At 60.7% G+C, this 20,936-nt stretch overlaps 1 protein-coding gene across 1 annotated transcript; it reads left to right on the top strand.

The window, feature by feature from the left end:
• Positions 1-1,337: 1,337 nt before the first annotated feature.
• Positions 1,338-15,734, top strand: MSANTD1 (Myb/SANT DNA binding domain containing 1). Its single transcript, XM_081812752.1, has 4 exons — positions 1,338-1,868; positions 5,307-5,571; positions 9,072-9,347; positions 11,626-15,734. Exons 1-4 carry the CDS (start codon positions 1,853-1,855, stop codon positions 11,864-11,866), a joined length of 798 nt encoding a protein of 265 aa, XP_081668878.1. The 5' UTR covers positions 1,338-1,852; the 3' UTR covers positions 11,867-15,734.
• Positions 15,735-20,936: the final 5,202 nt, after the last annotated feature.

The raw sequence follows: 20,936 nt of genomic DNA, 5'->3' as shown, positions 1-20,936 counted from the left end.
CCTGCGGGGAGGTGAGGGCCGGGGCGGGGCTGGAGTGCTCACGTGGGCTGGGACCTGGCCGCTGAGCTCCCCTCGGGGCCCCGCCGGCTCCTGGGCTCCCGGGCTCCTGGCCTATCCATTTGAGTTTCGAAGTCATTCTGAAGTCCTTGCGGCTCCCCGAAGTTTTGCCTCCTCCGCTGAATGGGGCACCGTGCTTCTTAGCTCTGGGCGGGCTCCTGCTCGTGAGCCATGGTGGTGGGTGTTGTAGCCCAGGCCACACCCCCAGGCAGCGGGCTGCTCTGGCAGGGTACTGTGACCGCGTCCACTGCAGTCCGGTGGGTTCCCGCCCGTCGACAGGGCGGCCCCAGAGCCCACACCACGGTGGGTGCCAGACAGAGGACACGGCAGCTTAGTCCCTGCCCTTGGGGGAGCAGTGCGACTGAGCGTGCGGACCTCCCCCGGATTCTGTGGCGGCCCCGCGCCCCTGCCCCTGCCCTCAGGAGCCAGAGCACCCCTTGCCCTGCACTGGGACCGTGGTGGGGCGTTTGTCTGCTGCGGCTGGGGTCTCACTTCAGTTCCTGTCAACATTTGATGGGGGCGACTTCAGCTCCCCAAATTTGTCTGCTCTGTGATACAATTCCGAGGCCTCTGATGGTCCCTCCCAGCTTCCAAGGCTCTATCCCCCTTCCTGGTCCAAGCATGGACAGCCAGACCCTGCCTGGTGCACCTGAGCACACCTGGCCTACCTGTTCTTTCTAGAAAGAAGGGTCCCAGGGCCCCTGGCGTGAGTGGGCTTTGCTGCTGCCCACGCCCTGCTTGCCCTCCGTAGAGGGTGAGACCCCGCTGTTCTTCAGAAGAAGCCTCTGCAGCCCTGCTGGGTGTGTTGGAGGCGGCCGACCTCGCCCCGCAGGCAGCCTGGCCATACTCAGCACCGCTGGATGAAGCATTCTGCCTGGGCCTGTGGGCACAGACGTGGGCACAGACGTGGGCCTGCTTTGTGGCATCACCAAGACTCCTTTGGTGAGGGAAGCTCATGGAAAGCCATGAGCACGTCCTGCAGTTTTCACTGCTTTGGGGACCTTAACATCTGCTTGGACAGCGCTTCCTCACCAGCTTCCCAAGCAGGAAACCTGGAGGCCACTCCCAACGACCGTCTCCCTGCTGGCCACGTCCTCTAGGGAGCCTGGGGCTCATAGGCCTGAGGGGCACTAGAGGTGTGGGTGGGCCCAGGGGACCCACCGAGGCAGAGGGCTGGCAGGTAAGGGTCTGGGCTCCCCAGGGATGTAGGGAAAAGGGCAGTGGTGCTGGCCTGGTGAGCTGGGCTTGCAGCCCCCCCGGCCCACGCACCCACCCGTCCACACAGCGCTGGGCCGCAGCTTGGAGCTTCCTTCCACTGTGAGCCGGCCACCCTGGGACGATTGTCGCCCCCTTCCACCGGGACAGCCCCCGCTCTGGCCCCGCCCTCCCGGGGCTCCACCCTGCCACCCCTGCCATACTGCCGCCACCTTCCACGTGCTTTCCTGCCTTTGCCCAGGATGGAGTGTTCGCACTGCTCAGCTCGGCCGCCCACCGTGATAGGCTCAGCTCACTGGCATCGGCCCCTGCCTGCTGCCAGAGGCTCTTCACGGGCACAGCTGCTTCCTACCCTGGGCCCCCATGCTGGCCCGCCTGGCCGGGCAGGGCTGGCACAGCCAAGTATCTCAGACCGAGTGTCCGTTCACGGCGAGACGGAGGCCTACAGGGCGTGGCCGCACAGGTACCCCTGGCCTCCTGCCGGGGCTTGACTACCCCTTCTCCCTGCAGGTCCTGCCGGATCCCCGGTCCCCGGCCCTCTGCCTCCCCACCCCTTGGAGACTGAGGGTCCCAGCAGGCCATGCAGCTGTGCCAAGGTATGGAGCCCCTCCCCAGCAAGGACAGACAGGGCCGCCCACCTAGCCAGGGCTTTTCCTTGGAGGCCCCACCAGAGGGCTCTGCTCCCAGAAGCTCCCCCAGGACTCCATTCTCTGGGGACTTCCAGTGCCCACTGAAACCTGCAAAGACATTGGGCATCCAGCCTTTTGCCCTGACTCCCCTGGACGCACTGGCTGGAGGGGAAGGAGGAGGTGCAGAGCCCTCCTCTGGGGCCACGGTTTGCCAGAGCCCTGAGCACAGAGTGACGCCTGCAGGCCGGCAGCTGCCCCTTGGAGGCAGTGGGACCAGCTGGCCTGCAGCCTGGGGGCCCTGGGGCAGCAACTGTCCTGACGCGTCTTCACTGTCCCCAGCCAGGCCTGCAGCTCCACAGCCATGCTCTGCCTGCCTCCCCCTGCCCCGGGAGGTGCCTGGAGGCAGCCCTGCTCAGCTCTTGGAGCTGTGCTGGGGAAAGCCCTCAAGGGGTCCTGAGAGCCTTTGCCTGAGCACTGGGGGCTTCCTGGAGGGTACAGCCGCCCTGAGCCTTCCTGGGAGGTGTGCCTGGCCAGGTGGTGGTGTCCCTGTGCCCCCAGGTGACCCCTGAGGCCTGGAGAGAAAGGATGCAGACCTCAACCCAAGAACCCACTGAAGGCGTAGAGGCCCCTGCTGCCCCCGCCCACTGCACTTCCAGTTCTGACCCCAGCACACCCACCCCATCCGGGGCACCTCCCGTCCTTCCACCTGACAGACAGCTCCCCATTCCAACCTCAGCTCTTGGGCGCATGGGCAGGTCTGAGGAGGACCTCTGTTAACCGTGGTGATTTTCAGCCTGGACTTCGGGAGTCCCTCCCCCGGGTTTAGGCCACCGCCAGAAACCCACGAATGCCAGGCAGCCTCACTGACGGCCCGTGGACACCAAACCTTTCTGGGCACCTGCGCCTAGGGAGCAGGGCTGGGCCCTGTCCAGCAGGTGCAGTGGGCTCCTGCAGATAAAACCACTGGAGTTTTATCTTTTAATTTCGAATGCTGATGCCTTTAGGTGGCCCTTTCTGTTCATAGTCCTCATGGGTTCCATGGCCCTGGTCTCCTGCCCTGACTGACCCTCCTGCTGACGTTGGCTGGCCAGCCCCGAGGGGGCACCGCAGCCCATCCCCAGCCTGGCTCTCAGCCTACCTACCACCCTCCACAGTCCCTACCACCTTTCCTACCACCTCCTGCACTCCCCCAGGGATGGTCACCCTGTCTCACTGCCGGCTCCCCTTTGTGTTCCTGCAAGTGGGCCTTCTGCCACTGCGAGCCTGGTTCTTTCCGGCGGTGCCCGCTGCCTTCCTGGTGAGCAAGGCCCATCCCCCTGTGTCGTGGTGCAGAGCTCACTTTCGTCCTGCGGTGTGCCCTTCCAGCCCCGCCGGTGCTAGCAGTCCGTGGCCCTGCCCCTCGAGATGTCGGGATGAGCCTCCTCCAAGCCCTGGTAGAGACCCGCTGAGGGAGGGTGAGGGTCCCATGGCCAAGGACCCCTGCCACAGGCAGCAGCCACCTTGTCAGCACTGGGGGGCCTCCCAGGAGACCCCAGGAAACTGTGGGGAGATTGTCCAGCACACAGCAGTTTGCATTGGCTTCATCCTGTGTGCCCCGCCCAGGACCAGGGGCACAGGAGGGGTGACAGGTGTCTTTTACCGGGAGCCTGAGCCTATGCTCCTTCAGGAGGCCACACAGCACTGCTGACTCAGCTCCCAGCCAGCCCCTTGCCCACAGGCTGACCTCACCTCTCCACCCCTTGGGCTTTTCATGTGTAAAATGGGAGTAACCACGAGGATCAAAGTGGAAGACTCTTAAAACAGTGCCCGGTGTTTGGAGAATACTTGAATTCTTTTTTTTTGTTTTTAAAGATTTTATTTATTTGACAGAGAGAGACACAGCGAGAGAGGGAACACAAGCAGGGGGAGTGGGAGAGGGAGAAGCAGGCCTCCTGCTGAGCAGGGAGCATGATGCGGGGCTCGATCCCAGGACCCTGGGATCATGACCTGAGCCGAAGGCAGACGCCCGACGACTGAGCCACCCAGGGGCCCAAAGATTTTATTTATTTATTTGACAGAAACACAGTGAGAGAGGGAACACAAGCCGGGGGAGCGGGAGAGGGAGAAGCAGGCTTCCGTGGAGCAGGGAGCATGATGCGGGGCTCGATCCCAGGGCCCTGGGATCATGACCTGAGCCAAAGGCAGAGGCTTAATGACTGAGCCACCCAGGCGCCCCTCGAATTCTTATTTTCTCACTTTTGCAAATGTCCTGAACCCAGGGTCACACAACTAGAGTAGAAAATAAAATGGCCTGGCTCAAGGTAGGGCCAATCAGCATGAGGGAAAAAGGGAAGGACCGAAATGGAGTAGGAAGACTTCAGAGAGGAGGTGATGTCAGAATAGGGCTTTGAAGAATGATTAGGAGTTAGCCGGTTAAGTCCAAAGGCAGAGTCTAGGTGATCTATTGGGAAGGGAGGAGCTACTTAAGATTGGTCCCTTCATTTGTTCATTTCGTTATTCAGCAAGCCTTTAGCAAACCCTTTTCTGTGAGGTACTGGGGATGCAAGGAGCATGCCACCGCCTGGTGGAAGCAGGTCGAGTACAGATGGTGCTGAGCAGGGTTAGGTTGGGGCTGTGCTGGGGCTGCCCAGGGTGGGAGGGACAGATGGACACTGCCCGCCTGCTGCCTGCTGCACTCTGGCCTCAAGAACTGCCCCGGTTTCTCCACTCTCCCCACGTCACCCAGGCCGGCAACCGGTCCCACCTTCAAGGAGGGAGACGGGCCATCCTGCCCAGCCTGGCATCCGTGCATTTCCCATCCATGTGAGCACATGGCCAGGGACATGCTGTGTGTGGAGCACGTCCTGGGTAGGCGAGGGTTGCTGTGGGTCCCTGGGGGAATCCGCCTCTGCACCCTCACCCCTCGCTGCCCACCCTCCTGTCCGTCTCCACCTCTCCCTCTTCATTTGCCCCCCGACTCCCCATCTTGGGCTCCCCTGGGTCCCTGGCCTGTGTGAGTGGGGCAGGGCTGAGGTGGGGGCTGTGGCCTGGACCCCCGCCCTCGGGAGCCCCGCGAGCCCAGCGTGCACCAGGCTCCTGACGGGTCGGGGTGGGCGGCGGGGCGGGCGCCCGGGCCGCCGGTTTTGGGTCTGGCCGGCTCGCTGCTGTATTGATGGCCCGTCAGGGCAGCCCTGATTCCTGCGCTTTCAGTTAAAAGGTTTCTGTTGTTGTAGCTTTATGCAGTTGCTCTGTTGCTATGGAAACGTGACATCAAAATGACGTTTCCCGTTTAAAAGCTTTTAACTAAATTCCTGCCTGTCAGATGTAGGCCCCATTTTGAGCGCGGAGCTGCCTTCCAGGAGTGGGGCTCCCGCCCTGGTGCGCAGGCCGCAGGCCCCGCCTGAGCACGTTCTTTCGACCCCACAGGTGCCTCCAGCATGGCTGCGGCCGAGGTGCCCAGCTACCTCGTGTCCCCTCAGACAGAGAAGCACCGGCGTGCCCGCAACTGGACGGACGCGGAGATGCGTGGCCTCATGCTCGTTTGGGAGGAGTTCTTCGACGAGCTGAAGCAGACCAAGCGCAACGCCAAGGTGTACGAGAAGATGGCCAGCAAGCTGCTGGAGATGACCGGGGAGCGCCGGCTGGGCGAGGAGATCAAGATCAAGATCACCAACATGACCTTCCAGTACAGGTGGGCTCCGCGAGCCGCGAGCCGCGTGCCCCCACGCCCTGCACGGCCCCCACGCCCGCTCAGCGGCCGGCCGGCTGCGCCCGGGCTGCGGGGGCTGCCGCGGCCCCCTCGGAGCTGAGTCAGGAGGCCTGCGTGGGCAGAGCCCGGCCGCGAGATGGGGCCTGCACAGACCGTCTGTGCTGCCTCCCGCCACGGAGGCGGGGGAGCTGAGGCCCAGCGAGGCGGCCGGGGCGGTCAGCACCCTCCCCCGGGCCCTGCCCTGGGTGCCACCTGCAGGCGGCTCCCACTCGGCCTCCATGTGCCCTCCCGCCAGCCGGGAGACTGCGGGCCGGCCGCCCAGGCGTGGCTTCGCTAAGCAGGGAAACTGAGGCCAGGGGTGAGAAGGAGGCTCAGCTCCCAGGCCTGCAAGTCCCGCCTGGTGCTGACGCTCTGTCCTTTCCGGCAGCCACCGAGCCCAGTTGTGAGCGCGGGCGGCGCGGGCCACGGGCAGGGAGCGGGGTGTGTGGCGGGGCTGATGTTGCAGCGCCCAGCAGGCCCCCACTCGTGGGAGGGGCCTTGTTTGTGGAACGAAGCAGTGGGGACCAGGCCTGGCCCCCCATCTGCCTCCACCCTCCCACTGTGGCCACCCTGCCCTGGCAGCCTGAGGGGGGCCGCGGAGGGGGTTCCCAGGCGGGGGAGCTCTGGTACCTGGGTGGGGAGCCAGCTACAGCCCCCCAGGCCCAGCACCTCGGGCTGTGTGGCAGCCAGGCCTGTCTGCAGACGGTCACTGTGTGCAGAGGGTCCTGGGCGTGGCCAAGGTCACAAGTGTGGAGCGGGTCATGGGCATGGCGAGGGTCACTGGCAGCGCTAGGGTCGTGGTCAGGCTAGGGTCTTGCTGGGGGGCAGGTCGCCCCGGAGCTGGGGGCCATGGGGGGAAGAGCAGCAGTGAGAGTGGGGGGTCCATAGGGCATCCTGGCAGGGGTGGGCCTGTCAATGTCCCCGAAAGGGGCGCTGTCCCCGGGGCACGTGCAGGTGCCCAGCGGCTCCCAGCCCCGGCCGCCTCCGCCCGCCCTAGTGGCTGCCATGACCAGGGGCCAGAGGTGCAGTCAGGGCTGGGTGTAGACAGGGCCTGCAGCCTTGCCCTGGGCACCTTGAGAGGACCCTCCCGGCCTGCAGCTCCCAGCCCGTCTGGGGCCTGGAGACGTGCAGAGGCTCGCAGGGCCCCTGACACCCCATCGGCTGTTTTTGTGGCCCTTGGAGGAGTAGTTCCAGAGCCTGCACCTGCCCGAAGGCCCATCTCCACCCGCAGCCTCAGCTCCCAGGCAGGCCCAGGGGCCAGAAGGGAGGCAGCCACTAAGGGCGTGAAGGCCTCATTCACAACATAAACAATGTTCAGTTCCAGCCACCAGCTCGTGATGTGAGGACTGAGTTGTCTGTAGACGTGTGTGTCCCCGTTACCCCCTCCTCCTCGCACACGGCGCGTCCCTCTGTGCCTGGTGAGGGGGCTGCCCATCTGACTCAGTAATTCATGGGCTCTGATCGGTGTCTGGCCGAGTTATTCATTATTTATCCTGAGAGCCTTCTTCAGAGTCCCAGGGGAGGTGTTCTGTTCCATTCCTGGAGGTAGGGGATGTGGGCCAAGGAGGCCATAGGAGAGGAGGATGCAGCAGAGCAGGGGCCTGGGCCCTCCGGCAGGGCTCACTCCAGATGCTGCAGTCTGCTGCTGGGGGGAGGGACTGCACACGTATACAACACTTCAATTTCCCATTCCCTGAGGGGGAAACTGAGGCCTAGAGCAGAGGAGGGACTTGCCCAAGGCCAAACAGCCTTTAACAGGCTGATGCTTTCATTGGTTGACTAGTTCTTTATCTGTTTCCCCCCACCCACACCCAGAAAGCCTCCCACAGCAAAGTCTTTTCTTATTTTTTCACTGTAGCTCTTTACATATTAGGGTTGTCAGGCTAAGGAAGCCTGAGGGGGTAGCCGGGTTCCATGGAGCATGGTCTCTTGGAATACCCTACCGGGGTCTCCTGTGCCAGAGCCAGGCCTTCCGTCATTTCTCCAAGGAGTAGCCTGGCTTGAGTGGTCAGAACAAGCACAGGGGGGCCTCTGGAGGGGCTGGAGGGAGCCTAGGCAGAGGCTGAGTGTGGGCCCCAGGCACAGTCCTCTACTTCCTGCACCTGGAATCTGTGCAGGCCTCCAGGGTGATGGATGGCCCTGGGGTCGGGAGACGGAGCGGCCATGCCTTTCCCTCTGTGGCCTGTCCCTGGCTTTCTACTGAGGACATTCTGCTTGGTGGATGTTGGCCTCGGCTTGCTGCCCTGAGCCACAGACCCCCTTGCCGTCCAGGTGGGCCCGTTTGCTGAAGGCAACTCATTCTGATGGTCAGCTGAGTGTTTCCAGTGACCAGTGTGACCAGGGGCCCACGCTGGCAGGAGCCCCACATCAGGAGGCAGGAGCTATCTGGCCACAGGGATCTCTTATAGCTTGAGGGCCTCCCTACTTGGGAAGAGCATGGGGCAGGAATGTGGGGGCCACAGACTAAGGTTGGATCTGATGGGGCAGACAGCAACGTCCCCACCTGAGTTGTGGCCTCCTTCCTGGCCTGGCCAGGGCTTCCCAGCTCTCCTGCAGCCATGTCTCCCATCCCTGAGCCCCCAGAATTCAGCCAAGGCCCAGGGCCCTACAAGGCCTGCTGCAGGGAAGGGCGGGATGCAGGACTGGGTGGGGTCCCCACCCATGGTGGGCAAAGCTGTGCTGTGCATACCCATGGCCCCGGAGTCTAAGTAGGGATCCTGCTGCCTCCTGGTACCTTCAGCCAAGAATGTTATCTGGTCAGTTTGCTGTTTGCCAGGAACTGGGCTTTGTCTTATTAAATTATCCCTAAAGCTTGTGAGGAGTTTACTTTGCTCATCCCATTTTATTGATGTGAAAATGGAGGCTCAGAGAGGTTAATGAACCTGTCCAAGGTCACATAGCAAAGTGGTAGAGATGAGACACAGCTCAGATCTGTTGGATGCTGAAGCCTGCGCCCTGAACTCCTGTGGTTCTAGCTTCTAAGGCGTTCTCTTTAGAAAAACAGATTTCTTATATTATGACTTCTTATGTTTGCATTATATGATACTTGTAATAATATTTTATTCCTATGTTTATTTTATTATTGCTGGTTAACTTACTTAAAAGCAGTATCTGTTCCTTGTAGGGAGTTTAGAAACTACAGACCAGCAAGGACAGAAACAGTAAAACACAGCCCAGGGCCCCACCACTCACAGATGACCTTATTCACGTTTGGGCTGCGTGCTTCTGGCACCCACCGTGGGGTAGGTCCCCAGCCCGACTTCTTTCCAAGTCTCGTGTCACCTTGGCCCTGGAGCCTGGCCAGTTTTTCTGGAGAGGCTGTCTGGCCAAGAGTGGTTCCCCGGGGCCCCAGCAGCCCCAAGCACCTCTCAGCCGAGGGCCAGGCAGGACAGGCCGGGAGCAGCTCCGTTTCTCACCCTTGGCTCTTGTGTCTCTCGTTTCAGGAAATTAAAATGCATGACAGATAGCGAGTCCGTCCCGCCCGACTGGCCCTATTACCTAGCCATTGATAGGATTCTGGCCAAGGTCCCCGAGTCCTGTGATGGCAAACTCCCGGACGGCCAGCAGCCGGGGCCCTCCACGTCCCAGACCGAGGCGTCCCTGTCGCCGTCTGCTAAGTCCACCCCTCTGTACTTACCGTATAACCAGTGCTCCTACGAAGGCCGCTTCCAGGACGATGGCTCCGACAGCTCCTCCAGCTTACTGTCCCTTAAGTTCAGGTGTGTCTTCCTTCCCTGCCCCCACCTCCAGCAGGGGCCAGGAGCCCAGCGGCCAGAGGAGGGGCTGGGAGCGGTGAGGGCCGGCAGCTCTCGGGGCGGTGGCATCCTCTGCCGTCCCTGGCTGGCTGCAAAGGCCTAGGTGGTATGCAAGGGCCTCCAGGGACAGGGAGGCCTCGGACGGGGAGGCCTCAGACCAGGCTGGCCTCGGACGGGGAGGCCTCAGACGGGGAGGCCTCAAACAGGGAGGGCTCAGACCAGGCTGGCCTCAGATGAGGAGGCCTCAGATCAGACCAGGCTGGCCTCAGACGGGGAGGAATCAAACAGGGAGGCCTCAGATCAGGCTGGCCTCAGACAGGGAGGCCTCAGACTAGGCTGGCCTCGGACGGGGAGGCCTCAGATGGGGAGGCCTCCAACAGGGAGGCCTCAGACTAGGCTGGCCTCAAACAGGGAGGCCTCAGACCATGCTGGCCTCGGACGGGGAGGCCTCAGACTAGGCTGGCCTTGGACGGGGAGGCCTCAAACAGGGAGGCCTCAAACGGGGAGGCCTCAGACCAGGCTGGCCTCAGATGAGGAGGCCTCAGATCAGACCAGGCTGGCCTCAGACGGGGAGGCCTCAAACAGGGAGGCCTCAGATCAGGCTGGCCTCAAACAGGGAGGCCTCAGATGGGGAGGCCTCAAACAGGGAGGCCTCAGACCAGGCTGGCCTCAAATAGGGAGGCCTCAGACGGGGAGGCCTCAAACAGGGAGGCCTCAGACCAGGCTGGCCTCAAATACGGAGGCCTCAGACTAGGCTGGCCTCAAACAGGGAGGCCTCAGACTAGGCTGGCCTCAAACAGGGAGGCCTCAGATGGGGAGGCCTCAAACAGGGAGGCCTCAGACCAGGCTGGCCTCAAATAGGGAGGCCTCAGACGGGGAGGCCTCAAACAGGGAGGCCTCAGACTGGGAGGCAGGAGGTACTGAAGTGCGGGCCATCATGTCCATAGTCTGGGTTCATCTCCCTGCTCCATCACTTTGTGGCTGTGTGGAAAGTCCTTGACCTCTCTGGGCCTCAGTCTCCCTCTGTAAAATGGGGATAAATCAGCACTTTGTCCGAGTGTCACGAGAGAGAAGGGACACGGAGGAAGACCAAATGCCCCACCCCCACCGACCCCCCAGTTTCTGGCTCCGGGGCTCCCCGTCACCCCCTAGCAGACCCCGCCCTGGGGTCCTCCTCCCCGTCCCTGCCCTGGCGAGGCTGGCTGGGAGGGGCATTGGGCTGAGCCCCCAGAGTGTGCTCCTCAGCTGGTGGCAGTGGGCGTGCCCGTCCCCTCTGTCCTTCACAGACGCCCTGCTAGGCCAGCACCGGCGGCGTGAACCCGCCCTCAGGACGCCCACGGACGGGTGCAGAGACACAGCCAGTGGTGTGCAGGCCCGGCAAGCAGAGGAGGGACATTTGGGGTCGGCTTTCAGGGGTGAATAGGAGTTGGCCGTTTGGGGAGGAGAAGGCAGAGAGCAGGTGGAGCGCTGGCCTTCAGGTCCGTCAGGCAGGGGTGAGGTGAGGAGGGTCTGGGGGAGTCGGAAATCAGGGGCTGCCGTTCAGTTTGTCTGGCGCCCCTTCCCTGGAGCAAAGACCCCAGACAGGAGTGCCTTTGTGACGGCAGATGGAATCAGCTGGAAACCTGAGGTTTATGGCCAGATGTGTCCGTGGATTGACCCGGTTCCCGACTCGCAGCTGCCCCAGGCACCGCACCAGGGCTGGGGCACGGGAGCCGCTGGGGCGCCGCTCTGCTTCGAAGCACAGGGCCCAGACGGGGGGACTGGCAAGGCCTTGGGGGGACCGGTGGGGTGTGGCCAGTGAGACCAGGGATGCTCACCGCCCCGGGCAGAGAGCACAGGGCACGGCCGCGGCGCGGGCCGAGGTTCCGGGCCGGGGGAGAAGCCGCAGCGCCCCCTCCCACCAGCCCTCCTCGTCTCTCCCGCCGTGTGGCCACTGCCCCCGAGCCCCACGGCGGGCCTGTGGGTTTGGCACCCGCTCAGTGAGTTCGGGGTGCTCTGGTGGCACAGTGGACCCCGCCCACCCAGGCTACGGGGGTTTGGATGGCCCTGGGACCCAGGTTACCCGATTGCCTCGAGTCCCACAGGGCAGCGGTGCCCGCGGCCCCGGTGGCCCCCTCCTGTCACGGCGGGAGGGCTGCAGCCCCTCCGCTTCCCACGTGTCCGCTGCGGCGGTTGGGGGAGTCGGGCGGGCGGAGCCCCGACCCTGCGGCCCGCCATCCCCACGCTGGCACTGTCCTTCCAGGTCGGACGAGCGGCCCGTGAAGAAGCGCAAGGTGCAGAGCTGCCACTTCCAGAAGAAGAAGCTGCGGCTGCTGGAGGCCATGCTGGAGGAGCAGCGCAAGCTGAGCTGCGCCATGGAGGAGACGTGCCGGGAGGTGCGCCGCGTGCTGGACCAGCAGAACCTCCTGCAGGTGCAGAGCCTGCAGCTGCAGGAGCGCATGATGAGCCTGCTGGAGAAGATGATCGCCAAGTCCAACGTGTAGGCTGCCAGGCGGTAGGCGGGCGGGCAGCCAGGGCCGGGCAGGCCGGCCACACGACAAGGGCCAGCCGGGCCAGGCCGGGTCCCGGAGGAGGCAGACGGCCTCCTGCTGGCCCCTGGGGCTGCTCCCGGATCGGACTTCCCTGCACGGAAGCCGCTCCTCAGACACAGGCCGGGGACTCCAGGCTCGCTCTGGGGCGATTCCCTAGTAAGAACTCCTAGCATCTGTTCTCCAATACCGTCACTATCAGTGACACTTGAAATGGCTTTTGATATCAAATGTGTAATTTTTCATGACTCTCTGGAAGCAGAGTTCACTTTCTCAGCTCAGAGGGAATGCACCAGGTTGGTCTATTCCAAAAACAAAAGCGAACAGAAACAGGCTGGTGGCAGCTTGGCGCCCAGAACAGAAACCCTCCCGAAGGGGGAAGGGGAGACGGCTGTTTCATCCCGCACTGGAGCCCGCAGCGTCTTTCGGAGAGCCCACGGCCCCCCCTCGGAGCACCGGGTCCCCGCGAAAACGCTAACCAAGCAAGGACAGCTGCCCACGTGCGCTACCCGGTTCGGTTTTCCAGGCCCGGGATGTCGCGCTGCTGAGACGGAGGCCTGGCCTCCCACACTCACGCTCCGGTCGGGGCGGCAAACGAGCGAAGAGGGACGTGACACGCAGCAGGTTGTGGTCGGCACTGCACGAGGAGGGGCCGCGGGAGAAGCCAGGTGGCGCGGCCGGCCCACGGGGGCACGGGGAGCTGGTGGGAGCTGGCTGTGGCGCTCGGGAGCGGGACCCACGGCGCCGGGCCGAGCAGGGGTGCGCTGCCCGAGCTGTGAGACAAAGCTCACCTCCCCACCCCCGCCCTGTCACCAGGGGGAAGACCTTTCCAGACACTTCTCTATTGAATTCCTCCTAAGTCTTGTTGGCCACTGCGGCTTTTGGTCCCCAGCTGCAGGGACGAGGGGCTCCCCGCCTGGGACCAGCGTGTTGCTGCCCACACAGCAGGGTTCGGAGGGACATGGCAGGTGGCGTGGTTTGACTTAGGGTCTAGGAAAGCTCCTGGCGGCTCCTGAGCAGACCTGCAGCGGGTGGGGTGAGGGCAGAGGTCCGGCCAGGAGGCTGTCACAGTCACCTGACGCTGCAGTGGTCCTTGAAGCAGCCGCCCGTGGTCGCCCAGGTGGTGCCCAGGCCAGCCCCAGGCCTGGCTGCGGTGGGCGAGAGGCTGGGCGGCCGTGGAGCCCAGAGGGGCAGGATGCCCCGGCTCAGCCACCCCGGGGGCCTCCCCAGCGCACGCGCCGTGGACTCAAACCACGCTGCTTTGGAACCAAAGGCAGTAGTTTGGTGAATGTGGAACAGGCGGTTCTGCTGAAGTGTGAACTTGCCGGATTTCTGCCCAAACGTGCGGTGCTCCCACCAGGCAGGGCCAGTGTCAGCGAGCAGCGCGACGTCACCGCAGCCGTGGGGGAGGCGTGCGGGGAACAAACCGTGGCACTCCACTGCAGGGGAGACCTTGGGGCGTCGCGTGAAGACCCGGGCGGGGGGCTGGGTGCAGGCACAGGAAGCCGCTGCCTCTGAGCCAAGAAGCCCCAGTGAGAACTTGGTCGTTTGACAGACACCAGGCCGCTGGCTGGATCCCCGTCCGAGCGGCCGTGCCCGGGGGTCGCCGAGGTGGCAACAGACCGCGGCTCTGGGTGACCGTCCTGGCGCTCCTGGGGCCGGGGCCGGGGCCGGGCCGTGGCGTGCACCAGCGTTCCCTAGCTGTGGAAGGCCACAGGTGCCCTGTGTTACGTAGCAGTTTTACCTTTGTACTTAGAGGCCGTTCGCACTGTTTTGTTTTCCCAGCTGTCTCTTTGAGTGTGGGGTCAGGGCTCGCTCTCTCCATGTCTCACGGAGTCGCTGCTGCCTTGCGCTCCGTTGGGCCGGAGCGGAGCTGGCGCGGACCGGCAGAGGTCAGCCGAGCAACCGCCCACGTCGCGCCCTCCGTAAGCCGTGTGTCCGTTGCGAGTTTCTGATTTCTTCTGTAGTTATCAGCACTGCTATCAGTAAACACTGAGCTATTTGATAAGATCTAGCAAGACAACCTGTTAATACCAAAAACGGAGGTCGGGAACCGGACGAACGTGCTTGCTTTCACCTTTATTATTTAACATTGGCATTTTTAGCTAATGCATTAAGACAAACAAAATAAGCAGGATAACAGAAAATTACCTTTATTTTCAGATGATATTTTTATATTCCCAGGAAGGAGATATACAAGAGATCAAGAGCTCTTTAAACCACCTTGAACCTGTGGACTATGAGAATGGACTATTCCGTTCACAGTCATGATTGAGAACTGCAGGGAATCTATGAACGAGTTTAACCAGAACGGTCCAGGATCGACACGAAGGAAACTGTGCGGTTTTATTGTAAAATCTAAAACAATTCCTGAGCATGTGGAGAAACCACATGCTCCTAAAAGCTCTAAAGTAAAGTGTCATCGTTTTATTAATGTAATTCCAACAGTATTCTCAATAACATTGTGGGGTTTTGTTTTGAGATGGAAGAAAGTTGTTTATTTTAAGTGGGCCCCACGCCCAGCGCAGAGCCTGACACGGGGCTTGAACTCACAACCCTGAGACCATGACCTGAGCTGAGATCAAGAGTCAGATTCCTAACTGACTGAGCCACCCAGGTGCCCCTGAAGAAAGTATTTTTAAGTCCAAATGAAAAAGAAGTGGGGGCAAAGGGAATGAGGCTAAAGGCTGGAAGGAGACCTGCAGGGCCTCATGTAGCGCCGGGAAACGCAGAATGAAACGCGAGCGTGCCGTCGTATGCCCCTGCGGCCGGTGTGCCGTCTGCCAGGGTCAGACCTGGAAAAGCGTCGGGGGACAGAAACTCGGACTCCGCGAGGGGGAGTGGAACGGGCCACGAGCCGGCGGGAGCAGTGGGGCTTCATCCCACGGGGCTGGAGACGCGCTCGCTGGTTGGGGGCTCGGCGCCCGCAGGGCCCCCCCGCGCTCTGGGGGAGACTGGAGATGTTACCACCAGTGTTCCTGTGGGTCCTCAGGACCTGATAGACGACTGTACTAGGCATCAGACCCAAGACTTAAAAACTGTACTCACTTAAAAATAACAATAAACCCATTACATGTTGACGTAAACAATTGCATGAAAAATACGCTTTCCCAAACAAAAGGTTTTCACGAGAAGAGGGGTATGTATTACACGCCCCACGATCTCTGGCTCGGGAGAAGGCCGCGGGCTGCCCCGACCGCCGCCCCGACCGGCTCCGGACGCGGTCTGCCGCGGGACGCGCCGATGGGTGTTTGGAAAAGAAAGGGATCTTTTACTAACGTGTGCAGGTCGCTGTGGACACCCCTCCCGGAGGACCCCAGCCGCGCAGGCTGGTTGCCGCGTGGACTCAGCCCGCCGGCGCTTCCAGGGCAGTGTGGTGCCCAGGGGGGCCCCGCTCGCCACGCCCCTGCCCCGCTGTGCGCTGGGCCTGTGGAACATACCGCCCCCCCAGGTCAGGCCGGGCTCTGTGCCCTCAGCGCGGCAGACGCCAGCAGAAACGCACTCTGGTCGCCTCCCGGGGCAGGACGTTAGGCTCGGGCCGTGGAGGCGGCTCCTTCGAGGTTCTGATCTCGGCACCAGAGCCGGATTTTGGCGCTGGTCACCACGACCACGTGGTGCCGCAGGGACAGCTGTCCATTTCCAGGAGGCGCCCGAGTCCCTTCAGGTAAAAAGCACGTTCCCGTGGAGAGTGGCAGCGGGACGATGGCACACTGGCTGCTCTCCGGGGCGTAGTCCTGAGGGTGGGACGGGAGTGCGTCACGCAGAATACTAGAAAGATGTGCCCAAGGGCCAAGATTTAATAAAATCAGTACACGTCACTGCCTCATCGGGACACTCTTGGGAAACTGTTGTTTTTCGCGTGTGTGTGGTGGGAGGGACGCGGGACCCCTGGCCAGGGTTTTGGTGCCCGTCCTGATTCTCGCCGAGGACCCCGCCAGCCGAGGACCCAGCACAGCGCAAGCCAGCATGCTGAAGATGACCGAGGGCATTTTTCTTCCGTAACAACCATTTGGGGCTCAGGGACGCTGGGGGGCCCACAGACCACAGTAACTTCAGGGGAGGCCCAGGCATGTGTGCAAGGCAACGGGGACGAGAATATGCACGGTGGCCTTATTTGTCGCTGTGTGTCCTGGAAAGCTCCAGAGGGTCCTGCGGCGGGGACAGGGGTGAGGAGGGGCGCTGAGGCCTGCGTGCATCCTCCCCCCACCCCGATGGCCCCTGTGAGCTGTGTCCCCCCGAGCTGAGGCCCAGAAGGAGGCCCTGCCTCCCTCCCTCTAACCTCCGTCCTGCTGACCCCCTGTGGTGTGCCCGGAATGGGGAGTCGATGGGTGTAAATCAGGGGCTTGATGATGAGGGTGGGGAGACACCCCGAACAAAGACAGTGGGTTCGTAGCTGGAGGGGCGGCGCTTCGGAGAGAAACAGAGGGGCTGCTAGAAACGCGAGAGGCAGCCTCCCGAGAACCAGCTGAGCAAGTCTGGGGCGGGAATTCGGTGAGGTGGGAGCCCACACGTTCCCGCCTGGGAAGCAGACCGACAGGACCTTCCTGGTCTCCGTCAGGGTCCCCGTGCTGACTGGCCCTGAGCTAGCTGCATCGCCAGGCTCCGAGTCCGGACACTCACACCACACGCTGGCCCAGCCCCCGTCCACCTGCAGAGGGCCCAGTGGGACCCCGCACCCACCCCCAGGTCGCCTACCCACTTCCTGAAGGTGTAACTGGACCAAAGAACAGGCCCATCCCCTGAATGGCCCCGGAGCCACCTTACCTTCCAGGAGTGTGGATTCCCGGCACATCTCGGTTGGCTTCCAAGACAGATGTGTCTTTGAGAACAATGGGGGACTCTTCAGCTCAGTCAGGGGGGACACACCATTTGCAGCTGCTGTCCCACGTGAGGTGTGTTTACTGGAGCAGATCCACAGGCCCACAACCAGCGCTTTCTGCCCCCCGGGAGCAGAGGTCCCGGATGGGGGCCTCGTAGGGCACTAGCTCAGCATCACTGCTTTCTTCCAAGGCGGTGTCAGTCCCCTGCTGCGTGCCACTGTCTTCAGGGGCCCTCACCATCCCGTGTTTCCCCAAGTGGTGACCCCACCACCGGGTAAGGGCAGGGGAAGAGGAGGGAGCAGGTACAGGGGCCTCACGGTGAACCACGCACACCTGTCGGAAGAGGAGGGAGGAGAGAACCCCGGAAAATGCAGGGGTCATCTTCCCAGGGGGCTGTGGGACTTCAGCGGCCCCCAGAGCAACGGCCACTCACTGGGGCGACGGCGCAGGGCGTGCTGGCCTGTCTGGGGCCGGGCAGCCACACGCACCTCGCTGTACGTCCTGTGGACGCTCCGACCACGGCTGGGAGCGGGCCGGGGCGGGAGGACGCCCTGCAGTTTGGGAGCTGGCCACACCGTCTTTGCAGGTTACGGGTCTCCTTTGGAAAACAGCTCTTGGTGCCGGGGTTTCTGGCCCTCGTGCGACCCTGGGACTCCTTCTCGTCTCCAGGGAGCCCTTCCTGGTTACCCTGGTGTGCGTGTGTGACACGGTCGGGGAGAGGAGCCGGCGGGCACGTGCGTGTGTCTCCACACCCAGCCTCTGCGCCCGCCCCGTTCAGGGTCACAGACGCCTGCCTGGGTGCCGTCCGTCGGCAGCTCTCCTGCCAACGGGCAGATCCTTCCCGGCTCTCGGCCGTGGTGCGGAGGACATCCTGTGTGCGTGCTAGCAAGCATTCTTAGAACCAGACCAGACAGCCCTAGGGGAACGGAGAGTTGGCCAGGAAAGTCCCCGCGTTCCGCTCCGTGGCTCGCGGGTGAGGGAGGGGTCCCATGTTGCAGCACCAACTGCGGACGAGGCTGGCCCTCCACCCCCAAGTAGTTGTGGGATTTTCCTTAAAAATAAGCGGCCCAGGGATGCCCGGCTGGCTCAGTGGGTGGAGCGAGTGACTCTCGGTCTCGGGGTGGTGAGTTCAAGCCCCACACTGGGTGCAGAGGTTACTAAAAAATAAGCTTTAAAAATCAATCAATAAATTGCCCCCACGTGTGTGTCTCCATCCACAGTCTGCATTCTGTCCATTAGTGATGATTTCCACTCTTGTGTCAACACTTAACTGTCTGAACTACGGTAAGTCTTGAAGTCTGACATCGTACATCTTTCAGCCTTGTTATTCTTTTTACAGATCGTTTGGATAGTTTAAGTCCTTAGCTTATCCACCTAGTTTTTTAAATGCAGTAAAAAACACGCAACATAAAATCTACCATTTTAACCACTGCTGAGGGTCCAGTTTGGTGGGAGCAAGTCGGTTCCCACAGTGGCGTGCCCCCGCCCTCCACCCTCCCCGACTGACCCTGTGTCCCTGGGGAGTAGCACCCCCCTTCTCCGCTCCCAGCCCTTGACACCCGGTGCCCTACTTCCTGTCTCCGGGCACTTGATTCCCCCAGGCCGTCACGTGAGTGCAGTGTGTCTGGCACGGCGTCCTCCACGTTCACCCATGTGGTGGCATGCACACCGACAGAGCACGAGGGTCCCCTCTCCCCACGTCCTCGCCCACATCGGTCCTTTCTGGTCTTTGTGATGAGAGCTGTCCTAACGAGGTGAGGTTCTGATTGCCATTTCCCTGACGTGAGTGATGCTGAGCATCTTTTCATGCTGGCCATCTGTGTGTCTTCTTTGGAGAAACGTCTATTCAGATCCTCTGCCCGTTTTTTAATTAGATTTTTTTTTCTGTGTGAGTTGTAACTAGCACGTATTTTTTTTTTTTTAAAGATTATTTATTTATTTGAGAGAGAGAATGAGAGACAGAGAGCACGAGAGGGAAGAGGATCAGAGGGAGAAGCAGAACCCCCCGCTGAGCAGGGAGCCCGATGTGGGACTCGATCCCGGGACTCCAGGATCATGACCTGAGCTGAAGGCAGTCGCTTAACCGACTGAGCCACCCAGGTGCCCAACTAGCACATATTTTTATGCAGTCAATTCCTATGTGCGGGATTGCAGGATCAAAAGGATAGGAATTGTCAAAATGCCTTCCCAAGATGCTATCTGAACTATGTCAGAGCCTAAAAAAAGATGCAAATGTCCCAGTTCCTATCTGAACCAACCAAAGCCTTAATACCAACCTGATTCTCAAAAAAAAAAAAAAAAAAAAAACCAGGAAAATAAAGTGAAAATTCTAAATAAAATACTAGCAAATATAAGACACCACAACAAAGTAAGGCTTCTTTGAGAAAAGTGAAGTCCTTTGCAGTCAGAGAACCTCCAGCAGAACTACCAAATTCACCAGGTCTGCGTGGGGGACGCCATCGGATTGCATTGTGCAGAAGGTCCCTTGAAAAGCTTGACAGGACTTGCAGGGAAAGGGACACAGATGACGCACCCCCCCAAACCCCTCAGCCCGCCAGCGACAGCCACGCCCAGTAGGACTGTCACTGTGGGTCTGCATCAGCCAAGGACAAAGTCATGGTGCAAATATTGGACAAGGAGAGGCAACGATTATCTGTTTTTGCTAATGACATGATCATAAAACCAGGAAACTTAAAAGATTTAACAAACCCTACTAGATTAATAAGTGATAAATATATAAAATTAATACATAAAGTTCCTTTTTTCTATATTATTAATAACTGGTTAGAAACAGGAAAATTCCCATTCATAACAACCAAAGCTATGAAATGCTTACAAATAAACGGCACTGGAGAGGACTCTAATCATAGTAAAGAACAGAGAGGGACACCTGGACAAAAGGTGTGATGCCACGTCCCTCGGGGGGATGTCCCAGGGGGAGTAGGACGTCTCTGGGGGTAGGACTGGGGGTAGGATGTTTCTCAGGAGGACGTCACTTGGTGGGAAGGATGTTCCTGAGGGGGAGATGTTCCTGGGGGGAGGACGTCCCTGGGGGAGAGAGGACATCCCCTGGGGCTGATGTCCCTGGGGGGAATCTTGCCTGACACAAGATTTTCCTGTCTCCCCACTTCTGCCTATATATGGCTTCCATTTTGTGCATCTCCTTGGACCCTTTTCTAAGATGAGACACTGCCTGGTTCATGAATCATTACGTGAAGCCAATTAGATCTTCAAACGTACTCAGTTGAATTTTGTTTTTTCATAGATAAAACCACTCAGGGCCACGTGGACTTGCCTCAGGTAGAGACTAGTGTTGGTGGGGAAAGATCCAGAACGGGCCAACCCACCCAGACTTGGGATTTGACAGACGTAGGCGCAGAGACCCCCATACCCAACGTTCGGTGATCTGTGGTTGTCCGTGACTGGCAAGGAGACAGGGACAAATGTCTTATAACCTTCTACAAGGTTCATCTCAGATGGATTAAAGATGTAAATGTTAAAAGTGGAAAACATGTAGAAGAAATTTTGGAAGAACATATGACCTCGGGGCTAAGACCTCTCTGATGAGACAAATCATAAAAGGAAAAAGTGGCCTAATTTGATTAATAAAATTTCCAAGATGGCGTATGACAAAGAGCTTTAAAAACGCTGGAGATGTGCGGTAGATGGTGAGGCCTATAGGAGGCAGGACAGACAAAGGAGTTCCTACTTGTAAGCACGGGCTGGGGGGCCGCGGCCCAGCCAGCTGAGGCAGGGGGAGGGGCGCAGGCGGGGAGGGCTGCAGTAGCTCTGGACTTCCTCCCCAGCGCCCCCAGGCCACCTCTGTCCCCCAAGAGCGGGTAGGGCCGCCTCTCCCAGGGCCTGCTTCCCTCTTCTGCAGCTGGGCCCCTCGAAGGGCCCGAGGTGGATTTCTGACACTGTGTGTTCTGGAGTGTTCTATCCATGCTCTCTGTGCTGGGAGCCATGTGTCCCAAGATCCTTCCCTGCACGGTTCCAGGGTAGATGGGGTCCAAGGTGAGCTTTGAGTGAGGCTTGGGAGGCAGAAGTGATGGAGACACCATGGGGATCTAAAGGCTGCAGGTGGTTAGGGCTGTGGGGCGGTCAGGGCTGTGGGTCAGGGCTGTGGGGTGGGCAGGGCTGGGGGTCAAGGGTGTGATGTTAGGGGTGTCAGTGTATGATTCTGCACCCAATTCTGATGTGTTTTC

The sequence above is a fragment of the Leptonychotes weddellii genome, chromosome 2 (genome assembly GCF_054177405.1).
Source record: "Leptonychotes weddellii isolate Sample4059 chromosome 2, ASM5417740v2, whole genome shotgun sequence".
Classification (NCBI taxonomy): domain Eukaryota; kingdom Metazoa; phylum Chordata; class Mammalia; order Carnivora; family Phocidae; genus Leptonychotes; species Leptonychotes weddellii.
Note: the sequence above shows the minus strand (reverse complement) of the source record. Positions and strands in the feature narration are given on the sequence as shown.

Coding starts and splice junctions, on each gene's coding strand:
- MSANTD1 (XM_081812752.1), top strand. Junction 5,572..9,071: donor AACATGACCTTCCAGTACAG/GTGGGCTCCGCG, acceptor CTCTCGTTTCAG/GAAATTAAAATGCATGACAG. Junction 9,348..11,625: donor TTACTGTCCCTTAAGTTCAG/GTGTGTCTTCCT, acceptor CTGTCCTTCCAG/GTCGGACGAGCGGCCCGTGA.